This window comes from Crocuta crocuta, unplaced genomic scaffold (genome assembly GCF_008692635.1).
Source record: "Crocuta crocuta isolate KB4526 unplaced genomic scaffold, BGI_CrCroc_1.0 scaffold56, whole genome shotgun sequence".
Lineage (NCBI taxonomy): Eukaryota > Metazoa > Chordata > Mammalia > Carnivora > Hyaenidae > Crocuta > Crocuta crocuta.
Window position 1 is genome coordinate 2255837 of NW_027531334.1, and position 25988 is coordinate 2281824.

Sequence of the window (25988 nt, forward strand, 5' to 3'; positions counted from 1 at the left end):
GTGTGGCTAACAGAGTGAGTGGGGGGACTGCATTGGAGCCTAAAGTTCACAGAGCGGGTGTGCCTTCTCCACAGTTTCCTTTGTGGCAGCAAGATGCAGATGGTTAACAGTCTAGGTGATGATGGAGCCTAAGCTGGAAGGAACCCTGGTCTCTGAATTACTAGTGAATGGATAAGAGCTGCCCTCTGATAGGGTCATCTGCTTTAGACAATACTATGAGGAAAAAGAAACTTCTACTGGGTTTTTGTCATTATGCATTTAGGCCAATGTGTTTCTACAACTAGGGTTACTCTCAGTTAAAGGGTAGTATTATTCTAACATTAATAAAACTTTGCTATTCTGGATATATTTTCCACTTACAGAAATTAAATTTTATAAATCTTAGGCAAAGAGCTAAGAATGAATGGACAGGATAAAAACTCTCAGTGACAAGAATGTTCCTAAAACAGACTTCCCTATTGCCTACTCTTTAATAAGTAAATTTAATACTTCACCATGATGTAGATAATATTAGGGCAGGGCTGGGAAAGCTCAGAAGCTGACTACGCCAGGAAAAGATATACCTGAACAATACCAAGAGTAGCAGATGTAACTGGATCAGAAAAATCACCACCAGGCGGAGAAACCCTAAATTTAAATGAAAAAAAATCATTAGAAAAGCTGAAGAAAAAATAGTTGGTATATGAAAGTAAAAGTTTTTTGGAAGTTAATTTCTAAATAACTTTATAACTAACCTTTGACAAGAAAATCTTACATACAAGTATTAATAAAAATCAATACTAAGTTGCAAATAAGAATGGTAACTATTGAATGCCTTTAAGTGCGAGAAATGAGTGATATCAGTTTCGTGATTCTAATCAAATAGATGAAGCAGAAAGGAAGAAAAAACTCTAAGAACATATGGCTTCACGTAGTGATCATGGATCTTTGTTTTTCTCTACAATCTTACCTAAATTGTCTATAGTTTTCTAAGTTACTCTTAAGATATTGTGACTTATATATAATAAATCAGTTAACTCAAATAACTAGAATATACAGGGACAACCTAAACATGTACATTGTAAAGAGCTCCTCTTGTGACCCTATAGGGCAACCTTGGTTAAGAACCACTACCCTCAGAGGAAGCTGATATTTTCTCTTTAAAATATACGACTTTTTAATTTCTTTTGAAAAGTAAATGGTTCAGATGCTTACGCTCCTACAATGCTGACACTTCCTTCTCTTTCGGGATTTCCAAGACATTTTACCCTGCCTGCTCGCTCATAGAAGGAGGCCAGACGGGCACCAAGGTATGCAGGATATCCACTATCTGAAAAGCGAAAAGAAAAAAAAAATTTTAATGTTTATTTTTGAGAGAGAGAGAGAGAGAGAGAGAGAGTCAGAGAATAAGCAGGGGAGGGGCAGAAAGAGAGGAGACAGAATCTGAAGCAGGCTCCAGGCCCCACAGGGTCAGCACACAGCACAGAGCCCTACGCAGGACGACCTCACAACTGTGAGACCATGACCTTATGTGTGAAGTTAAATGCTTCAACAACTGAGCCACTCAGCTGCTCCATGAAAAGAAATTTAAGAGAGGTTCTAATCAGTCCTAAAAGTCCTATCAACCTTTTAATAAGCAACACAAAGACTTACCTGCAGGCATTTCAGCTAAGCGACCAGAGATTTCTCTAAGGGCCTCCGCCCATCTAGAGGTAGAGTCAGCCATCATACTGACGTGATAACCCATGTCACGGAAATATTCTGACAGTGTAATTCCTAAATTGGGGAGAATATTACAAATTATAATTCTATAATGTAGAATCCTGACTTTGTCACCATTAAGAAAACAATAAAGCATGAAAACAATAAAACAAATAAAAACAAAAACAATAAATAAATTAATTTCCACAAAAACAACAAAGCAAATAAATACATGAGGCAAACTGTTAGCTGTTCACCAAAATCCCTTCCCTCTTCTTTTGTGCATTTAGCCGAATTATATTTCCCAGCCTCCTTTGTATTTAGATGCGACCATGTAACTGACCTCTAGCTAACAGAATGAAAGTGAAAGCTAACAGGCAAGCCACACATTCTTCCATGCTCTTTATTCTTTCTGGCTTACTGAGATGGACAGGACTCCCAGGAGCCCTGGAAGTCAGTAGTTGAAAATGGTAGAGTACTTTTCAGCCTGGGTCCCAGCCCAGAATGATAGAATGAAGAAGAGTCCCCCTGGCCACTTGAAAAAACATCTGTTATCCTGAGCAATGACAAGTTTGGGTTTATTTGTTGCCAAAGCCTATTCTAATATTGTACATTTAATTTTTTTATGTTTATTTATTTTTGAGAGAGACAGAGCATGAGTACAGGAAGGACAGAGAGAAAGGAAGACACAGAATCTGAAGCAGGCTCCAGGCTCTAAGCTGTCAGCACAGAGCCCAACGCAGGGCCTGAACTCACAAACCAGGAGATCGTGACCTGAGCCGAAGTCAGAAACTTAACTGACAGTCACTCAGGTGCCCCAATATTGTACATTTTAAAAAGTAGGAAAACACTTTTCCTCTATTCTTCGTTGAGACAATTAAGTCTGAAATTAATTTCCATTGTAGCTTTTGTCTACATATCACACATACACATACATCAACTAGTTTGCTTATTTTTCAAAAGTAACAAATGTTAACACAAGTAATATCTTAATTATCCAGATCAGTCTGCTGTGTATATCAGGTTCTGTTCTGTTAAATCACTTATAGTAAACCATTTAGAACAAGCTAATAGAAAGAAGTCCTAGGTTCTAGTTCTTGTTCTGTGATTAATTTCCACAAACTAAATTCATTTCCCACTGTGGTTTCCTAATCAGTCAAAATGGAAAACTCTTGTTTTATCTACGTGTATGTATCAGATGAAATGATATGTATAAATGCCCTCTGAAAGTACCAAGTACTATGCAACTCTAAGATAATTAGAAACTTACAATTGTTGCTAAATTATAATAGTCCCAAAATCTAATACTCTGGTTCCTTTAGCAAAGAAAGAGTTATACAGTAAAACAAAATAGTGCTCGAAAATTCAGTGCTTTACTATTTATCATATTGTACCTTCAGAATAAGAAATATTGATATTTGAGGCTTCTAAAAAATGATTCCATGAATGAAGTCTTTATAAAAATATTGCCTCTCATTATTAAGTCTTAAAAAAGGGGACACCTGGGTGGCTCAGTTGGTTAAGTGATCCACTCTTGATTTTGGCTCAGGTCGTGATCTCAGGCTTTATGAGATACAGTCCTGAGCACTGAGTGGAGCCTGCTTGGGATCTTCTCCCTCCCTCTCTTTCTGCCTCTCCTCTGCTTGCACTTTCTCAGAAATAAATAAGTAAACATTTAAAAAGCCTTAAAAAAAAAACAACAATTATCACATATTTCAATCTGATGACAGGATCAATCCTTAGTTATATAAGCATATACAGCTGCACTTTAAGACTCTGTGATAATACTCACTAATGTTTGTATGTATGTAATAGAGAGACGATGGAATAAAAAGATACATGAGTAAAGTTCAAAGAGTTTTTAGTGCCTACTAGTTAAAAAAACAAAAACAAAAACAAAAGACCTCAGACAAAATTAAAAGATGAACAAACCAGGAAAACACTGGCAACTCATGACAGATAAAACCAATTTAAAAGAGCTTTATAAGAACTCCTATCCAAAAGGAAAATGGACAGAAAGCAGCTTTCAAATGGTTAATACAGATAGGAAAGAGGCTAGCTGAAAGAAATACAGACTGAACAGGTATCTTTTTAAAAAATTTTTAAAGTGTTTTAAAATTTATTTTTGGGACTGGGCAGAGCATGAGCAGGGAACAGGCAGAGAGAGATGGAGACACAGAAACTGAAGCAGGCTGTCAGCTGTCAGCCCTGAGCCCAATGCGGGGCTCAAACCTGTGAAATGCAGATCATGAACTGATCTGAAGACAGCTGCTTAACCAGATGAGCCACCCAGGTGCTCCCCGGCTTTTTTTTTTTTAACACATTTTTTAAAATGTTTTTTAAATTTATTTTTGAGAGAGAGACAGAACACAGACTGAATAGGTCTCTAATAAAGCAGGAATAGTAAAATGTTAGTTGTTCAATCCAGGTGCTAAGTACATCAGTGTTCACCATGTGTTTGATAATTATCATTATGAAGAGTTACAAAACCTAGCATTGGTGAAGATGTGGAGAAACAGGACTCTTGTTCACTGTTATCCTTTTTAAGGGCTATCAAAATCTAAAATCTACATTAACAGTTGTATGCTTAGCAATTTTACTTTTACAAACTTACCTTATAAAAATGTACAAAGAAACATGCACAAAACATGAAAAGAAACTGTAAAAAACACACATAAGGATGTTTTAGTGAATCAAGGTTTGTGATAGCAAAAAAAAAAAAAAAAACCAAATACAAAAAAACAAAACCCATCAATAATTTAAGTGTCTACCAGAAAGATGTTGGTTAAACAGATTATGATACAACCATACAGAAGGGGTACTGGGAAGCCATTTAAAAGAAGTAGGTAGGCTTCTTGTCTTAAAATAATAGATGAATATGTCCCTTTCCTTTCTCATAAAAGTAATCACCAAACAAGGAGAACAAGAAATATAAAAAACACAAACTATATTACCAAAAACTAGGGGACATGTTTAGCTCCACAACAAAATAATGAGGAAAGCCACCTAAATGAGATAAAACCCAAACATGGATGTGGGAAAACACCAAGAATTCACCTGAAGCTGCATATCTCAGATTACGCTTCTGTAAAACTAGGGCAAAGCCAAGAATCCTTTGTTTGAAACACTGCACCAGGGTTACTGGGTGCTGGCAGGAGTCCCTTGGATCCAGTATGGCATCAAGGAGAAGAAGTAGGGTGATGGGGACAAACAAAATGCAGGTAGGCACTCTTAGAGTGAGGAAAAAGTGGGTGAGGCAGGGTAGAAGAGAAAGAATTCACTGTAAGTGACCTTGTGGCAGTCGATTTCTGTTGGCAGGAGATCAAAGTAACTTATACAACTCCATGCCACAAGCTCCACAAACTGCCATGAAGCAATCCCGTCTCTCCTCCCATCTCCTGCAGAGATGAGTAATGGTAACAATACACATCTTGTATTTTGTGTAGTTCCCACAAGAAGAAAAACGACAGAAGAACAAATAAAATGATGGTCAAAGAACATGCCAAAGAACAGGTGAAAACTGTGACCACAATTAATTAATGAAAGAAACTATTAATAACGCATCTTACCGCACAATAAAATCTCAAAGAATATACAGTAAAGTCAGAAAAGAGGTTTCATGAGCCAGCCGAGCTCAACAAAGAGCAGGATGAAAAAATAAAGCCATTATGGAAATGAACATTTCATTAGAAGCAAAGTAAAGAATAACCACTGATTATCTTGTGAGCAAATGAACAAAAGGCTAAGTAAGGATTAGAAAGGAAAAGACACATAAAGAATACAGATAAAGAAGACCCGATATGTCCAGTTTGAAGAAGTTAACTAGCAGAAGAGAAAAGTTTGAGAAACAATTCTTGAAAACTTTTCAAAATAAAAGACATGTTCATAAGCTAAAAAGGTAACTACATCTCAGGAAAAAAATTATCAAAACTATCAACACTGGCATATATCTTAATAAAGTTATAAAACTTAATTTTTTTTAAAAATATTTTAATGTTTAGGGGCGCCTGGGTGGCTTAGTCGGTTAAGCATCCGACTTTCACTTAGGTCATGATCTCGCGGTTCGTGGGTTCGAGCCCCGCATCGGGCTCTGTGCTGACTGCCGGCTCAGAGCCTGGAGCCTGTTTCAGTCTGTGACTCCCTCTCTCTCTGGCCCTCCCCTGCTCATGCTGTCTCTCTATCTCCTAGAAATGAATAAAAACATTAAAAAAAAATATTTTAATGTTTATTTAGTTTTGAGAGAGAGAGAGACAGTACATGAGTGGGGGAGGGGCAGAGAGAGAGGGAGACACAGAAGCCAAAGCAGGCTCCAGGCTCTGATCTGACAGCACAGACCCTGCTGCAGGGCTTGAACTCAAGAACTGTGAGATAATGACCTGAGCAGAAGTCGTATGCTTAACCAACTGAGCCACCCAGGCACCCCAAAGTTATAAAACTTTAAAGAGAAATTTCTTTGGGCAAAAAAAAAAAACCTTCTATAAAAGGAAAAAAGTAGGTTGACTTCAGAGTTCTCCCTACTATTTAATGCTACAATAAAAGTTCTCAAGGAAACAAACATTGATCCTACATATTTTNTTTTAATGTTTATTTAGTTTTGAGAGAGAGAGAGACAGTACATGAGTGGGGGAGGGGCAGAGAGAGAGGGAGACACAGAAGCCAAAGCAGGCTCCAGGCTCTGATCTGACAGCACAGACCCTGCTGCAGGGCTTGAACTCAAGAACTGTGAGATAATGACCTGAGCAGAAGTCGTATGCTTAACCAACTGAGCCACCCAGGCACCCCAAAGTTATAAAACTTTAAAGAGAAATTTCTTTGGGCAAAAAAAAAAAACCTTCTATAAAAGGAAAAAAGTAGGTTGACTTCAGAGTTCTCCCTACTATTTAATGCTACAATAAAAGTTCTCAAGGAAACAAACATTGATCCTACATATTTTAGACCAAACTACTATTAAAATTTAAAGGTAGTAGAGGGGTTCCTGGCTGGCTTAGTCAGAAGAGTGTATGACTCTTGATCTCAGAGTCCTGAGTTTGAGCCCCATGCTGGGGGTAGAGATTACTTAAAAAAAATAAAAAACGAAAACAGGGGTGACTGGGTGGTTCAGTCGGTTTAAGCATCCGACTTCACCTCAGGTCACAATCTCATGGCTTGTGAGTTTGAGCCTAGCATCCAGCTCTGTGCGGACAGCTTGGAGCCTGGAGCCTGCTTCAGATTCTGTGTCTCCCTCTCTCTCTCTGACCCTTCCCCTCTTGGACTCTGTTTCTCTCTCAAAAAATAAACATTAAAACAAAGCAAAACAAAAAAAACAAAGAAAATTTAAAGGTAGTAGAGAAAAAACCAACTTTTGAGGAAATAAGAATTCACGGAATGTAGTTTCCCCTGAGTCTTTCTTAAGGAAACTTTCAAAAGTCAGATTTTAGCCAACTACAAAATAAATGGAGAAATTATAGGCAAAAGACTGTATGTGGGGGCTGACTCCATTTTACTTTAGGTTTAAGGCTAATAAGAATAGTGTATGCATGGTTAAACAATAGAATGTGAATATTATAAAACTGAAAATGTAGCAATAAAAGTACCAAAAAGCAGGGATAGAAGTGGGAGCAAAGATGGGAGGTAACACATAAGTGCACTGATTTTCTTATCTTTTGTGTCCAGCCATCAAAATATAATAATCCAAAGCTGACAATTATAGTTATAGAGATACAGGTATATTTGGAGTTTAGAGCAATGGTAAAACATGTAAGGAAAAAAATGGTAGTAGAAGATAGCATTGTTTTATGGTTATTAACAAGATTGAGACAATTCTATAAATATCTTATACTGACATATCCTCAAGATATAGTACATAAAGCATTTTCTATTTTTACTTATTTATTCACTTTTGTAAAGCATTTTTTACAAGTTAGAAATATGGTTACACATACAAAGTATTTTAGAATGAAAGAAACATTCTTTGGACAAAGAAAAGGTTTGGTGCTGGCTTTACACTTAAGAACAAATGTAAACTGCATTTATTTCAATTCATATACTCACCAGTATAAATAGAAGCTTCTCTAGCAGCAACAGGCATATTGGAGGTATTGGCTACCAAAGCTGTCCTCTTCATAATTGATTCCACCTTACCATCGACTTCCATCGTGAGCTAGAGGCAAACAATCTATTATGCTCCTCCCATTTCCAAAGAGAACATTTCAGTTCCCACTTTTACAACTTACCCATATTTAATCCCTCTTATTATCAGTTTCCTCAGAGTAATATTCCTCATCACTCCAACCTCTCCTCCCTGCCCCATTGTGCATTATTTCCATTTCATAAAGTCCATTATTTTATGGAAAAAGGAATATTACTTCAGCAACCCAGTAGATCATATAAAGCCAATATAAAGTTCCCATCTATAAATATTTTGTCTATTTTATCTTTCTACCAATAACTGAAAGCCACCAGACCACAAAGGGAAACTCTGAAGTATTTGACAGAAAAATTCAAATTCCTTTCCTGGAATATACATATTGAATCACAAATATAATCAGAAAATGCCTTAAGAGATCCTTGACAAATGAGAGCATTGCTCTAGGTCTGACACAAAGCTCTATTAATTGCCAACAAAAGTTGGTTAGTGGTATTTTCTCTAGAATAATATTTGAAGCTTTATATGTACAGACCTCTGGGAAGTCCCGGAGGACTTCAGACATCTCATTTCCTCGTTCACCACATCCTACATAGATGATCACATCACTGTTGGAATACTTGGATAGAGACTGTGATATCACTGTCTTTCCGCAGCCGAAAGCCCCCGGGATTGCAGTAGTTCCTCCCTGTACACATCTGAGCGGAGAAAACAAAGTGTGGATTACTTTACTTGCTAATTACTACTAACAAATAAAGTAGGTAAGTGACACAGAAGTACAAGTTGAAGAAAGAAAGCACTCTGAAATATTTTCATCTCTATCTATATATACAAAGATTGATACACAGATACAATAATTGCTCCCCCAGCTGGTAGCTATAAGAGTGTATTTTTTTTATTATCATTAACCATCTCTACCATCTTTAATAGCTGGATAGTGAGGGTATATGCCATAAAGTACCTGGGGAAAAGTAATATGAAAATAAAACAGTACTAACGATACTTGGAATGCTTATACAAATTAGTTCATGTAAGCACAATATTGGAATTAGAGCTAAAAGAAAAATTTAAACAGCTTTTCTAAGTTGCCTTATGGCAACTTATAGGCAAAACTTAAGGCAAAAAATAAGACCTAAGAAAATCGTATCTTGCTATAAAGGTTAATGAACAAAGATTTTGTTAAGGTGTTATGTGAATCCCTTTTTAAACACTGAATAACCATTTATAAAGTACTTCCTAGGCACTAAAAACTGCTTGGAGATGCAGGAGAGACACCAGCAAATAAGATAACCGTGTTTCTGGCTCACATTCCAGTGGGGTAAACCAGAGAGTCAGCTGGTGGTTAACAGTGCCATTTAGCAACTACATTCAAACTTTCCCTAAGAAGTGGCAATAGAGAGTGAAATAGAGTAGGACTTGGGACCCAACTTGGATATACCACCTTGCACCGATTATCTGAATTTCTCAGCAGACTGTGTGTAGACTTGGGAGAAGGAGGTGGCTGGACTGATTCAGTTGGGATTTTGCTGTGTGGGTGTGACAAAAAACAAAGGAACAAGAAAATACAGTATACTGGCCAGTATCCACAAGAGTGACAGGCTATTAAGCTTAAGCTGGTTCCTGAAGGATATGGAAACAGGAGGTGCTGACTAACAAGAAGTCACAGGATCAAAGATCTTGTGAGAAATAATGAGAACAACTCTGAGGATAGGTTTGAAAGAGTTAAGTGGGATATATGTGGTTTGGTAATTAGAAGTTGAAGGAGTTATTGTATCATGGCTTCTGTCTTTTCTGTGAATTAAATGATGAAGTCTTTTGTTGACAGTAAAGCAGAGTATGGTGAAGTGTGAGATTTAAAGAGAGGAGATTTGAGGTTTTTAAGTAGTTGATGAAGAAAATGGCAAAAGCAGGCTATAAATTAAGAAAGATTCCCAGGCAGCACAGAGAGCCCAGTTGGTTTTAGAAACCACACTTATAGTGACACCAACCTACTTACACCAATCTAACTTATAGTGACACCAATCTACTTACACCAATCCAACTTACAGTGACACCAACCTATTTACATCAATCTAACTTACAGTGACACCAATCTACTTACACCAATCTAACTTATAGTGACACCAACCTATTTACACCAATCTAACTTATAGTGACACCAACCTACTTACACCAATCCAACTTACAGTGACACCAATCTACTAATTCTGGGATAGCTAAATAAGATAGCTGTATTGTTTGGGTACAGATTTGCTGGAAATTTTATTTTTTCAAAAAGTGTTAGAAATAATGCTCTTTTTGCAACTGAGAAACAATGAACCTCCTTCAATGATTTGACTCCATAATAAGCACTGGCAATATATGAACATATTTAACTAATTCACTATTATTTCTCAAGACAAAATTTATTACAGCATTAGCATATAAGATATCTCTAAGGAAGTGAAACAATAAGCACATATAATCTTCTGAGGAAAAACCACAGAACACAGCTCAAACTTACGGAAAAAGGGCATCAAGGACCCTCTGGCCAGTCAAGAGGGGATGATTAGCAGGCAGCTTCTCAGTGACAGGCCGAACTTGACGTACAGGCCATACTTGGACCATGCTAAACTTTTCCTTTATACCTTCAAATTCAAGTTCCAAGACAACATCCTACAGAAATACAGCAGGACATTAAGTACAGTCAAATTTACGAACATTTCTTCTTCTAACATCAAAGTAATCCCAGATTCCTCTTGGGGACAAAAAGGTAGTATGTGGAAATGGATTTATACTTCTTACTGCAAATCTTTATATATATATATGTTTTATATATATAAAATAAATAAACTTTTATAAATATATATATGTTTATTTATTTATTTAGAGAATGTGTGTGAGAAGGGGAGGGGGAGAGAGAGAGAAAGAGAGAGAAGAAACCCAAGGAAGCTCAGCACAGAGCCCGACGACATAGGGCTCACTCCCGTGAGTTATGAGATCATGACCTGAGCCAAAACCAAAGTTGGACAACCAACTGACTGAGCCATCCAAGTGCCCTGGAAATCTTTATATACAGTTCTAATTTTATTTTAATCAGGTGCATTTATTAGTCTTTTAATGCTTAAAATATAGGAGTTAAGAAAGACGGATTTCAAATTATGGGAGAATAGTTAAAAAGTTAAATGGATATGGACAGTGACAGGTATCAAAAGATACAAAAGATACTCTTGGGGCTGAAGTAGAAATGAAAGCTTTCATAATTTACTTTGTATCTTTCTTTTGTTTAATATAGTGATCTCATACTGATTTAATGAAAAATACTTATTAAGAACCCTAAGATATCTAATAAAGTCAAACACAAAAGCAAAAACATAATGAGTAATACATTTATGAACACTAGGATTGTTTCAACTACTCACAAACAATTCCAATGTCCACAGACAGCAATCTGTAATTTTGCTGCTACATGAATTTGAACTGTCTACCTCAGAGTGTTCCTTCCATGTGTGTGAGTCTTTAAGCTGGTAAAGCCAGCTGACTGCTCTGAATCCTAACTCTTTTGCTTTCTATATTTTACAGAGCACAGACTTACTCTTGAGAAATGACTAGAAAATTGTTTTTATCATATTTTGTTTGGAGCAGACTGTTACAATGGTCTTCTTAATAAAGTTATCTTCATATCTACCAAGACTATTATTAGTCTCCTATATTTGATTGACTATCAGTAACATTAAAGGACTAAGTTTTAAACAGCCAAATCCAGAGTTAGAATTCATATAACCCATTAAACAATTAATTATGCAATGTAGATTAGCAGTTAAAATCAAAGACTACTCTATGCCTAAAGAATCAAGGCTTAAAACGAGCATAAATTAAGAAGGGAGGAAAATGATACACTAGATTTTGTTTTCCTTAAAAAAAAAAAAAAAAAAGAGGCTCCTGGGTAGCTCAGTCGGATAAACAGCCAACTTTGGCTCAGGTCATCATCTCGCAGTCTGTGATCAAGCCCCATGTCGGGCTCTGTGCTAATAGCTCAGAGCCTGGAGCCTGCTTCAGATTCTGTGTCTCTCTCTCTCTCTGCCCTTCCCCCACTCAAGCTCTGTCTCTCTCTGTCTCAAAAATAAATATATGTCAAAAAAATTTTTTTAACTAAAAAAAAACAAAAAACCCCCAACAACTTAGTGTGTTCTGCTTTTTGTATTCCCAAGGCTAAGTTTAAAAATAAAATCTTACATAAAAAATAATTATGGCAGTTATTTACAGGAAACAAGTGTTGGCAAGAGAAAGGGGAACCCTCTTACACTGTTGGTGGGAATGCAAACTGGTGCAGCCACTATGGAAAACAGTGTGGAAGTTCCTCAGAAAGTTAAAAATGACCTATCCTATGATTCAGCAATTGCATTACTAGGTTATTTACCCAAAGGATGCAAAAATGCTGATTCGAAGGGACACATGCACCCCAATGTTTACAGCAGCATTATGAACAACAGCCAAATTATGGAAAGAGTCCAAATGTCCATCGACTGATACACACACCCACACACACACACACACAGGAATATTCTCAGCCATAAAAAATAAAATCTTGCCATTTGCAATGATGTGAAAGGAGCTACAGAGTATTATGCTAAAACAGAAAACAAGTCAGAGAAAGACGAATACCATGTGATTTCACTCATGTGGAATTTAAGAAACAAAACAGATGAACATAGGGGGAAAAAAGAGAGGCAAACCAGAAAACAGACACTTAACTATAAAGAACAAACTGAGGGTTACTGGAGAGGAGGTAGGCAGGAGGAGGTGTTATAAATGGATGATGGGTATTAAGGAGGGAACCTATTGTGATGAGCAATGGGTTTTTATGTAAGTAATGCCTCACTTCATTCTACACCTGAAATTAATATTATACTGTATGTTAACTAACTGGAATTTATTTAATTTTTTTAATGTTTATTTTTACGACAGAGAAAGACAGAGCATGAGCTGGGTAGGGGCAGAAGAGAGAGAGAGACACAGAATCTGAAGCAGGCTCCAGTCTCTGAGCTGTCAGCACAGAGCCCGACATGGGGCTCTAACCCACAAACTGTGAGATCATGACCTGAGCTGAAGTCAGATGCTCAACAGAATGAGCCACCCAGGCACCCCACTAACTGGAATTTAAATAAAAACTTGAAAAAAAGGGAATAGGGGAATCTTGTACAACATGATGACTGTATATAACAGTATAGTACTCTATACTTGGAAATTGCTAAAGAGTAGATCTTTTTTTTTTCTCAATATTTTTATTTATTTCTAGGAGAGAGAGAGAGAGAGAGAGAGACAGCGTGAGCAGGGGAGGGTCAGAGAGAGAGGGAGATACAGACTCCGAAATAGGCTCCAGGCTCTGAGCTGGCAGTCAGCATAGAGCCCGATGCGGGGCTCGAACCCACGAACCGCGAGATCATGACCTAAGCGAAAGTCGGATGCTTAACCGACTAAGCCACCCAGGCGCCCCTAAAGAGTAGATCTTAAATGTTCTCACCGCACACACACTCAAGTTAAGTATGTAAAGTGTTCTGATCGAAATGTTAACTAACCCTCTGTGGTAATCATTTTGCAATAAATAAGGGTATTAAATCATCATGGTAAAAAAAATATGGAAGTTATTTAAAACCCACACATAGAACACATAGTTCTATGACTATTTAGGACCCTAAAAAGGGTTCTCTTGGGACTACCAGGTAGGGCCACAATATGAGATAAAGTTTATATACTACTTACTGAGGTATCATAATTTCCAGGTGGAGCAATATAAGTTACAGTTCCTCTGTTTCGTGGGGGTAACATGATTTTGTGTTTGATGAGTGAGTTCTCGTTGACAATTCCATAAATATCTCCACCAGTGATGTGACTACCAACCTAGAGAATAAAAGCATTGGCTGTTTAATGTTCAAATAAACATCAAACTGTTTAATGTTTAAATAAATGCCAAGCAGATTTATCCTTGCTGCTACTACTTAAATCATTTGCTTTATGTATCAATAAAACATATTAGTCCTATAATTCTTCTAGCAGATTTAAAGAAAAATTTAAACTATACTTCTGTGGTCTATTTTTATTTGACTAAGGAGTACAAAACAGTTCATTAAACATCCATTTCATATTCTTTCACCAACGTTAGAAGTCTTGGTTATAAAGACATACCCGTAGGTTTTTGCAAGGTGTAAAATCCCATTTGACGTCTCTGCTAAGAGCAGACACATTTACTCCTCGAGGAATGTATATACTTTGGGTTTGACTGCTGATATCTGACAAAGGTCTCTGAATACCATCAAAAATAGCTCCCATGATGCCAGGCCCAAGCTCTACGGAGAGGGGTTTACCAGTGCGGAGTACAGGATCTCCAACAGACACACCAGCTAGAAACAGTAGTTGAGGAAAACTCACTATGAAAGTTTAAAGACACTATAAAAAGGAAGTACCACAGTTTAACAGGAAATGATACTTAAGACGCTAAAACAGAAATTCTCAAACATTCTCAGTTTACAACATCTTTAGTGTTCCATTAACTTTCTCACAGTGACCCATGACAAAAGAATATCTAATAATTCCATTTATTAAATAGTTCTATCAAAACAATTTAATCAATATGTATGTCCTAACCACTAAGTGGCACTGAGAGAAAAATATATAGATTGAAAGAAAAAATATTTTAGCTTAATTTTTAAATAACATCAATTCTTACAAATGGGATGTAAGTGCTTACTGGGCATTGTACCATTTTCAAACCTTGAACTCAAACTGAATACTTGTCCCACATTCATTTTTGTATGATACTTGTTTTCTAGCCCAACAATCACCACTCAGCTAGCTTCCCAAAGATATGACATCATAGACAAGAATATAGTGTGGCCAAATAATTAAAGTGTTTATTAACTGAAGCTACTGGTTCACGTGATGTCTGGCAGCATGTCTAATATTCCTGTGTTAACCTCAAAACTTTTATATATCCTGTGGTATCACATGAGTTTGCTGCAGCTGCCCAGGATGCATTCTGCACAGTCTGGGAACCACAGAGCTAAAAAGAGAAGCAATATATGGTTAATACATTTTTTCAACTCCCTTTTTTTTTTTTTTTAATGTTTTATTTCTAGGAGAGAGAGAGAGACAGCGTGAGCAGGGGAGGGTCAGAGAGAGAGGGAGTCACAGATTGAAACAGGCTCCAGGCTCTGAGCCGGCAGTCAGCACAGAGCCCGACGCGGGGCTCGAACCCACGAACCGCGAGATCATGACCTAAGTGAAAGTCGGACGCTTAACCGACTAAGCCACCCAGGCGCCCCTCAACTCCCTTTAATACATGATTTCAACTATACTACTGAGGAATATCAGTCCCCTAGAAAGGATACTAGTACTTGGACAAAAACTTAAAATTATAAGAAGTGGTTTTGAAAAGCAAAAGGATAAAATCTGCAAGTAAGCACACTGGAACCATGCTGCCCTCACATATTTGTTGACAAGAGTAAAATCAGTACTTTTATTGACAGCAATTCAGCAAAATCTATCAAAATTTAAAATGCATAAATCTTGACCCAAGAATCCAACTTCTGTGAATTCATATTATAGTTACACTACAACATTGTTTATAACACACATAGATTAGATACAACCAAAATTTCTATCACTGAAGAGTTTAATAAATTATATATATTTATATGATGGAATTCTATGCAGCTGTAAAAAAAGAAGAGGAGCTTCTATAAATTGCTCTAGAAAGATCTTCAAAATATGTTTTCATTTCCATTATGAAACTTTTCAAACCTAGAGCAAAGTTGAAAAAATTTTACAGTGAACTCTCATATACCAGTTAGATGTTACCACTAACATTTTTCTATACTTATCACATACCTATCCATCTTCAATAAAAAATAAAGGGTATAGAACACTGCATATAGTATGCTGTCTTTTGGGGGGAAAAAGGGAGAACGAAAACATATTTATATTGGTTCATATACGCAACTAACAACCTAAAAGGATATACCATAAAAGGAATTAATAAAAATGACTGCATGCATGCATGTTTTGAAAATTGGCCAAATATAGGATGGCAATGGTGAAGAGGGTTGTCACTGTATACACATTCATTCGTTTTTATCTTAAATCTTCAAACCAAGAAAAAGACTGAATGAAAGATAAAGCTAACAATAGAAAAAAGTCCTTTCGATTAGTCATGATTTCATAACTACAAAGACTTCTAATTTTATTTAAATTTTCAGATAATTTTAGGGGCGCCTGGGCGGCTTAGTCGGTTAAGTATCCGACTTTCGCTTAGGTCACGATCTCGCGGTTCGTGGGTTCGAGCCCCGCATCGGGCTCTGTGCTCTCAGCTAGCTCAGAGCCTGGAGCCTGTTTCAGATTCTGTGTCTCCCTCTCTCTCTGACCCTCCCCTGCTCACACTGTCTCTCTCTCCTAGAAATAAATAAAACACTGAAAAAAAAATTAAAAATAAATAAATTTTCAGATAATTTTATTTTGATTTAGCACACCAGCATTCACAAAGAGAGCAAAAAAAGTACTTTAGTATGGCAAAAAGGTTGTACCAAACACATCTTAATAAAATAGTCAAGAAACTAATGCTGCCCCTATATTTACTGCAGCATTATTTACAATAGCCAAGAGATGAGAGCAACCTAAGTGTCCACTGATAGACTAATGGATAAAGATGATGTAGAATACCTGTGTGCATATATACATATAACATTGTAACATATGTACATATGTGTATATTACACAATAGAATATTACTCAGCCATAAAAAAGAATGAAATCTTGACATTTGCAACAAGATGGGTAGACCTAGAAGGTATTATGCTACATGAAATAAGCCAGAGAAAAACAAATACCATATAATTTCATGAATATGTGGAATCTAAAATATAAAACAAATGAGCAAACAAAAACAGAGACAGATTCATAAATACAGAGAATTAGTGGTTGCCAGACGGGTGAGGGTTGGGTGAATGGGCAAAACTGATGAAGGAGATTTAGAGGTACAAACTCCCAGTTATAAAATACATTGGTCAGAGGGATAAAAAGGAATAGCATGTAGAATATTGTTAATAATATTGTAATAACTTTGGTAAGAGAGTAGCTATACTTATAATAGTGAGCATTTTATAAAGTATATAATTGTCAAATCCCTATGTAACACACCTGAAACTAATATAATATATTGTATGTTGACTATCCTTCAACAAAAACATTTTTTTAAAATAATAAATAAGAATACTGACCTTAAGAATCAATTTAAGTAAAACACACAAATTAAGTTTACAAAAAGTAGTTCCTCTTCACAAAGTTTATCACATTATCTCTTTTCCATAGAAAACTGAAAATACTATGCCTGAAAGCCAAAATTATGATCACCAAACAAGAAGTAAAGATTTCCTAGTGCTAATGCTATAATGTACAGTGCCATCCAGCATTATTTATTAGAATAAAGACAGAGAGTAGTGACTGATTTATGAATTTACTATTTTAAACAGAAATCAAGATTGGAGAATTTTAACCATATAAATTAATATTGTTAATTCTGTTTATGCTTTCTTCTTACAAAAATAAAATGTTACTCTTAAGAAAAATTCTAATTGGTTTCCTCTAAAGTTTGTGAACTACCAAAATATAAGGAGCAAGGAAAGTTCAGAAGATAATATTAGTTTCTTAAAATAAGATCACTAAGGGGCACCTGGGTGGCTCAGCTGGTTAAGCGTCCGACTTCGGCTCAGGTCATGATCTCACGGTTCATGGGTTCGAGCCCTGCATCAGGCTCTGTGCTGACAGCTAGCTCAGAGCCTGGAGCCTGCTTCAGATTCTGTGTCTCCCTCTCTCTCTAACCCTCCCCTGCTCATGCTCTCTCTCTCTTTCAGAAATAAATAAAACATTTAAAAAAAATAAAAAAAAATAAGACCATTAATTCCTAGTACCTTTCCTCAAAATTCCTATAAAAATTAGGGTTCTTTATAACACCAGCATTTCATGAATCTGGTATCACTGGCTGTTGCTGTTTCCACCTTTGCTATAAATCCCTAAATTGTGACTTATAGAAAGTGGTGAGAAATTGAACCAAAAAAGGATACAGGTTTCTTCATACACCTGGATAGTAGCCATGTCACCCTCCAATCGGATAATCTCTCCAACCAACTCACTGTGGCCCACTCGCACCAGCTCATACATGGCTGCGCCTGCCATGTCACAGGCTGTAACCACTGAAATGAACAAATGAGTGTTTTGGTAAGTTAAGATTTTGTGAAGAGTTACACATAATTAAAATAGCTGGTTAACCCAATAATACATCTCTCTCACATACTCACAAGAAAAATAAAACACCCACTATGAAACATACATACAGTTTCACCACAATATGCATTTTTAGCATATGATATAGAGGTAAACAAAATGAATTTGTTAGGTTAAAGCTTATTCATTTACATAGTACACATGAAAACTATGTTCAAAAAGTCCAAAGTTCTATTTGGGAAACAAGATCTTACCTAGCAGCATCGAGACACACTTTGATCAACCCAGGTTGCTATAATACACGGAATGAAGGATTTGGAATAAAAAAAAGTTTAAACTAAAACTAGGACAAGAGCTGCAGGGCAGAATGCCACACAAGTATCAGTCTGCTACACTGTCACCATTCCTTTGAGAAGTAATATGTAAAACAACATCTTTAGTTTCATTTCTAACACTTCACATTGGCTATTAAAACTCTTCTGAGACAAGGACCTCTTTGATAAACTTATGACAGCTCTACCTAGAAAAACTCACATATGCATCAAAAATTTTTTTTCAAGGGTATTTGGATGGCTCAGCCAGCAGAGCATGTGACTCCTGATCTTGGGATTGTGAGTTTGAGCCCCAACTTGGGTATACCAATTTACCTAAAAAATAAAATCTAGAAAAAATTTTTTTTCATAGACCATAAAGATGTTTATAATTAGTCATCTCTACTGGGTGAAGTCCTAATTTATAATTCCTATTTCTTATAAACACTGAACCAGAATTTACACTTACTATCTACTATTTACATCACATTGTCTAGTAAGTAAAAGTTACTTTTCTGGTAGGCAGGGAAAGTTGTACATTTTCAGGTCTGTGTAGCAATAACTTGATTTTTATTTATTTATTTTCATGTTTATTTATTTTTGAGAGAGTGTGTGCACATGCATGCATACAAGCTGGAGAGGCAGAGGAGGGGGAGACAGAATCTGAAGCAGTCTCTGCATTGTCAGGACACAGTCAGTGCAGAGTCTGACGAGGGCTCAAACTCATGAACCAGGAGATCATGACCTGAGCCAAGGTCAGAAGCTTAACCCAGTGAGCCACCCAGGCAACCCAGAGTAACTCTATTTTTGATATTTAGCCTCCTGATACAATTAATTAAAACTACCTATCAATATTCAAGTGGAAACTATTAAAGCATTTTAATTAACTTGTGTTAGAACAATGAATACTTGTTAATTTCATAAATATTTACCTCTATACCTACTATATAAGAGATAAGTCATCTTATAACTAAGATGCACTGAAATGTCAGAGATAACTAAAATTTTAAATCAATCTTCATAAACCCAAAGTATGCCATTTTTCTATCATTTTATTAAGTACTTCAGAATTAGAAATAGGTTCTAGGAGCTGTTTACTACACGTTTCAGACAATATTTTTGTCTAAAATATTATTTTTGTAAAATAAATTGTAAGATTTATTTGTAAAATTTTGTAAAAGTATTTTGCCTAAACTCTTTTGATGGTATTCTTTTTTGTATTTTCCCTAAAAGTTCTTGAATATAGCCTGCCTTTCCTAAAAACCCTTCTGATCATTAGGAAAACTGTTTCTTGTAAAAGCAAAGGAAACTGAAAACAGTGAAATGTATTTTTGCCAATGAGTTCAAGTTCAAACACTAAGTTCCAAGCTGTAGAAGCTTCTTAGGGAGAAATAAACACTGTAACTTACTGTCTTCATTTGCATTAACACCAGAAAAGGGTCATAACCTCCACTGTGATTAGAACAAAAAGACTATAGCATGAGGTTTATAAAAAGGAGGGGCGCCTGGGTGGCTCAATTGGTTGAGAGTCCGACTCTTGGTTTCAGCTCAGGTCATGATCTCATGGTTTTGTGAATGTGAGTCCCACACTGGGCTCTGCACTGGCAGTGTGGAGTCTGCTTGGGATTCTCTTTCTCTGTTTACTCCTCCCCTATTTGCGCTGTCTCTGTCTCTCTCAAAGTAAATAAATAACTTAAAAAAAAAAAGACATAATGGGGGGCACCAGGGTGGCTCAGTCGATTAAGTGTCTGACTCTTGATTTTGGCTCAGGTCATAATGCCAGGGTCGCGAGATTTATCCCTGTGTTGGACTCTGTGCTGAGCATGGGGCCTGCTTAAGATTCTGTCTATTTCTCTTTCTCTCTGGCCCTCTCCCATGCTTGTATACACTCTCTCTCAAATAAAAATTTAAAAAGGAGAAAGAGAGACATAGGGAAAAATAAGTATCCATAGCACTAAGGATTATAAATCAACGAATGTGTTTTACCATGGAAACTATGAATCATATTTTGTAACTGGAGTAAGATCAATGAATACTAGAATGAGATGTATTATTTAAAATGCAATATCCCAAATTTTGGCAGAATAAAACAAAGTAGTTTTTTTAACTGCTTTCTATTATCATTCTCATGTCATAAAACTTCTTTCCCATAGATACCTAATTACGTGAAAATGTGAAATAAATGTTCAGGAGGATTTATATACGCAAAGAGCCATGGTTGAAATTGTTGAGAAATGCTCAGAAAAAACTTATTGAAGTTCAAACCACATTAACATATATTTACTGAATGCCTACTATCTGCAGAGTATTATATTCTAAAAGCTATAAACTTTATATCATATAGCCTTATTTCACCTCAGATGTAACAAAAATATTAAGACATATCTAAAACCCTGAACAATACATACTTACATAATAAATCTGATACCACAAATTAGTGCTCAATAATTATCAAATTAAAATAATGAATACAGGGGTGCCTGGGTGGCTCAGTCGGTTAAGTGTCTGACTTTGGCTCAGGTCATGATCTCACAATTCATGGGTTTGAGCCCCGCGTCGGGCTCTGTGCTGACAGCTAGCTCAGAGCCTGGAGCCTGTCTTCGGATTCTGTGTCTCCCTCTCTCTCTGACCCTCCCCTGCTCACGCTGTCTCTCTCTCTCTCTCTCTCTCAAAAATAAATAAAACATCAAAAATAAATAAATAAATAAAGTAATGAATACAAAAAGGGTGCCTGGGTGAATCAGTCAGTTAAGTGTCCAACTTTGGTTTCAGCTCAGGTCATGATCTCACGGTTCATGAGATCAAGCCCCACAACAGGCTCTGCACCCTGCTTGGGACTCTCTCAGTCCCTTTCTATTCCTTTCTTTCTGCCCCTTCACCCGCTCACTCACATACACACTTTCTCTCAAAATAAATAATAAACTTAATTTAAAAAAAGTAATGAATGCTAGAGAAACTCTTATGATAGAGGCATTACCTCAGTCATATAGCAACTATGAAATCTTTTAGGGACAAATACAACTTCTGTGAGTGAACAGAAACTTGTGTATTTTGCCTAAAGTGCCTTGAAAAGACATTAATTGAAGCTAGGAATCTTTTCTACTGAGATTATTACATATTACTTACCAGGTCCTGAGACCCCATGCACATAACCAAATGTGCTTTCTTTATCTTCATCAAGGATTTTGGGTAGCTTAGAGAAATCCATCATGTTAATTTACCTATGGTTAAAGAAAAAAGTTTTAATTACAAACCATAAAGCAAAAGAACTAATATTTGTCAATTTCATCATCGGTATTCTTGAGTTTTTACCACTTCTTCTGAGTAAAATATAAAGTTCTTAAAATTTGCTTGAAAGTACTTCATTCCTCGATGGTCTACAGTTATTAAAATGCAAAGTACTCCATAGTAAATACTAAGGAGTGTAATAAATAATGTGAAGTCTTTCCAAAGGCTTACCTGGCCCTGCAACATCTTGTCCTTCCTGCCATTACCACTCTGAACTTTCTAACTATTCTTCTCCTTAATCATTCTGTGTATATAAACATATATATATGCTGAACTCTGCCATTTCTTAAGAATACATACATTCTGCCCCAGGGTTTCTGCACATGTTGTCCTGCCTGGAGTACTCTTTTCCAAGATAACTACTCCTGTATCTCTTTCAGGTCTTAACTCAAATTTTGTCTTCTCTGAAGAGCTTCTCTGCCTATCTATTTAAAATTGCCAGAAATAGGGAGGCCTGGGTGGCTCAGTCAGTTGAGTGTCTGACTTCAGCTCTCTCCCAGTTGGTGAGTTTGAGCCCCACATATCCAGCTCTCTGCTGTGAGTGCAAAGCCAGCTTCAGATCCTGTCTTCAGATCCTCTGCCCTTCCCCACTTACATTTGAGCACAATCTCTCTCAAAAACAAAAAAACATTAAATGTAAAAAATAAGAAATAAAATTACAACTTCCCTGAACTGTGTCACTATCTGACACACTATATCTTACAATAAAAAAATTTTAATGTATTATCTATCTTTACAATTCTTCTGGGAGTAATTTTCCTTGTTCCTCTTCTTCTTTTTGCAAACACAGAACAGTTTAAGAAATTCAGTTCACCTTTGTTATAGATGTGCAACCTCAAAAACCTAAAGAATGAACAATTCAAGTCCAAACAGAAAAACTGGTTGCAGATCCCAAAGTATAAAGTTTACTTTTGATTGCTGGTCTAACTTAATAATTATTAAATATAAGAAATACTTAATAAGGGAGATAAAATACATGTAAATATAAAATCTAATAATGTCCCCAAACAACCATAAAGGGTCACAGATCAATAAATAATAAAGTACCAAATAATACACACTTATTTACTAAAAGTACAAATATTAGAATGATTAGGGAAGACTTCTTGAAGGTCAAGTAAAATTAGCATAAACTAAGAAAAGAAGGAAAGCAAAGGCATTCCAGGTGGGGAAATAATGAGAACAAAAGAATGGAAATAAAAATTTTAGGAACAGTTAATAGATAGTATAACTGGAATAAAAGGTTTATATTAAGTTAACAGTGAAAAGTAAGGATGCAACAGTAGAGACTGATGTTTGGGTCTTGAAATGAATGCCAAGTGAATTTTATCTTATACATAATAGGAAAATAACCAAGAAAGAATTGTTATAAGAAGAATGATGTTTAATTCATCTAATAGGTTAAAGTAGGGGATGGAATGCAGGTATGATAAGAAGCTGGAAAGCTCTGGAAATGGTTATGGGTTGAGTGTCAATGGAATTTAAGTCATTAAATGTTTACTGAGCTCCTACCAAGGAAAAGGCCCTGTGTTTAACTTAGGGAGTAAGGACTGTGAATAAAAGGAGCTTTCACAGGCTTTAAACAAAGGTACTATAAGCAAAATGACTTTAGTGTTCAAAATGAGAACACCCTGGTAACAGAGAAATGGATTCAGATGTGGGAGAAGTGCAAACCAATGTAGATGAGGTATGAGGGACAGGTTGCTGGAAACAATACAGAAAGAGAAAGGAAAAACAAACCTTGGGCTTTGGGGATTAAGTCAGGCATGGCTGAGTTGTGTTTTTGTCTTTTTGGAGCCACTGAAGGATCACTACAGAACCATACACTCCATGGGACACAATTTGTAAGCCATTAACCAAGATATGAAAGAATCAGGGAGGAGAGTTTAACAATGAAGTCATTAACAGTGGAGATCTGCTGAATATACTCTGGCTTCAGAAGGGTAACAGTGGATAGGGCTAACAAGGAAGAACCCAGTGATTAAAGAAACAAATATGAGTGAAAACAATGACGAAAACCACACAGAGATATGGGTGTGGTGAGAAGTGAGAAGAATATGATCAAAGGGGCAAGAAGGGTACCAAGAACTTGAAGATGGCAGTGATACAGTAGAGACTATTAACAGGCTGGTAATTTATTGATAAAGCTAGGTTATACGTATATGCACTGGAAACAATGGAAGTGAATTAGTAAGAAACCAGATACCACAATCACAAATGTCACAATTAAAGAGAAAGATTTTTGTGTTCTCAATAGGAAAATTAAGTTGGAGGAAGGGCAGTTGAGGAAGTAATGAAAAGGGGAAATTGGCTTATTAGGATTTTCCAACTTTCTAAAGATGCATTAAAGGGGCTGTTAAGTAATCAGGTATGAAACTGCAAAAGAATGGAATATAGAAAAGATAGAACAAGCTTTTCTAGAAACTACTTAGAATAATGAGAAAAAAAAACCAAAGTTTTTTTTTTTTGCTATGGTAAATATCTTTTTTAAATTATAGTTTACGGTCAAGTTGGTTTCCATATAACACCCAGTGCTTCATCCCAACAAGTGCCCTCCTCCATGCCCATCACCCATTTTCCCCTCTCCCCTAACCCCATCAACCCTCAGTCTGTTCTCAGTATTTAAGAGTCTCTTATGGTTTGCCTCCCTCCTTTTCCTTAACTATTTTTTCCCCTTCCCCTCCCCTATGGTCCTCTGTTAAGTTTCTCCTTTTCCACATATGAATGAAAACATATGGTATCTGTCTTTCTCTGACTGACTTATTTCACTTAGCATAACACCCTCGAGTTCTATCCACGTTGCTACAAATGGCCAGATTTCATTCTTTCTTATTGCCATGTAGTATTCCATTGGATACATAAACCACATCTTCTTGATCCATTCGTCAGTTGATGGACACTTAGGCTCTTTCCATGATTTGGCTATTGTTGAGAGTGCTATGAACATTGGGATACATGTGCCCCAATGCATCAGCACTCCTGTATCCCTTGGGTAAATTTCTAGCAGTGCTATTGCTGGGTCATAGGGGAGTTCTACTGTTAATTTTTTGAGGAACCTCCACACTGTTTTCCAGAGTGGCTGCACCAGTTTACATTCCCGAAAAACAAAATTTAAAAACAAATATTTAGGGGTGCTTGGGTGGATCAGTCAGTTAAACGCCCAGCTTTGGCTCAGGTCATGATTTCACGGTTCGTGGGTTCGAGCCCCACATCGGGCTCTGTGCTGACAGCTAGCTCAGAACCCAAAGCCTGTTTCGGATTCTGTGTCTCCCTCTCTCTCTGATCCTCCCCTGCTCACACTATCTCTCTCCCTCTCTCAGAAATAAATTTTTTTAATAAAATTAAACAAAAACAAACATTTACTTGGGAAACAGGTTGGGCAAAGTCTTCAAAGAAGTAGTGAACAAACAAATGAAGTCAAATTTTAATCTTCAGAAAATAAAAAACTTCGAAGTCAGAAAACTTGATAATCAGAGTCTAGCTTCTTTCCCAAATACAAGTATTTCCTACATAGCTTGCATGATACATGGTCACTTGCCTATTAAAGAGGAAACGGCACTGAAATCTTGAGTCAGAAGACTTCAGATGCTTTCTGGTTCTACCAGGGACATGCTACAGGAGGATCTGAACAAATCAAAATCCTTCATATCTTCATTTGAAAAGCAGGAACAATTCTACTAACTACCCCATAGATGTGGTTGAATTACAAATTTGTTTAACATTCCTTGTGAAATTTAAATGCTTACAAAAATTTCATCAGTAATGCCACTATTTAAACAGAGCTTGAATTTTGAAAAAGCCATTCTATTTTTTAAAATCTCCCTTAGAAAACATCATATTCCACATAAATCTACTTCCCCATTGTTTCTACCCTCTTGGCTATTTCTTCCAACAGCTGTAGCCACACAGAATCGGGACCTCTCCAAGGAAATTCTCTTCAGTGCCTTAACTCTCCAAGGGTGTTTTTCAGATTTCTCTCTCCAGAGGCTACTCTTCTCTTTTAAAGCAGAGCAAAAAAAATTCAAAAAATAGTATTCTGAATATTATATGAGTAAGTACTGAAGAATACCATTTCATCCGTCCTGGCTGCTTCTTTTTATTGATACAGAGACCACGGCTTTGTGTCAGACAGACTGAATTTGGATTTTTAAGTTGCATCCTTGGGCAAATCACATTCTTTCAACCTTTTGAGTCTCTCTTTCATCTGTAAAATCTAATGGGATTGTTGCAAGGCCCTAACAGTAAGCCTAACAGAAAAGTAATAGTGATGGGGCACCTAGGTAGCTCAGTTGGTTAAGTATCTCACTCTTGGTTTAGGTTCAGGCCATGAT

At 36.5% G+C, this 25988-nt stretch overlaps 1 protein-coding gene across 3 annotated transcripts in view; it reads right to left on the minus strand.

Moving 5' to 3' along the window:
- ATP6V1A (ATPase H+ transporting V1 subunit A) overlaps positions 1-25988 on the minus strand; it is a 66221-nt gene that overhangs the window by 13956 nt on the left and 26277 nt on the right. For all 3 annotated transcript variants that reach the window (XM_077771817.1, XM_077771816.1, XM_077771815.1), the window contains exons 2-11: positions 21496-21590; positions 17899-18027; positions 13970-14184; positions 13547-13684; positions 10308-10459; positions 8340-8502; positions 7711-7819; positions 1633-1755; positions 1195-1309; positions 564-627 (exon numbers count right to left, since the gene is read on the minus strand). In XM_077771817.1, the coding sequence (XP_077627943.1) occupies positions 564-627; positions 1195-1309; positions 1633-1755; positions 7711-7819; positions 8340-8502; positions 10308-10459; positions 13547-13684; positions 13970-14184; positions 17899-18027; positions 21496-21580 (1293 nt within the window). In that variant the 5' untranslated portion in view covers positions 21581-21590. The remainder of the gene's footprint in view (positions 1-563; positions 628-1194; positions 1310-1632; positions 1756-7710; positions 7820-8339; positions 8503-10307; positions 10460-13546; positions 13685-13969; positions 14185-17898; positions 18028-21495; positions 21591-25988) is intronic.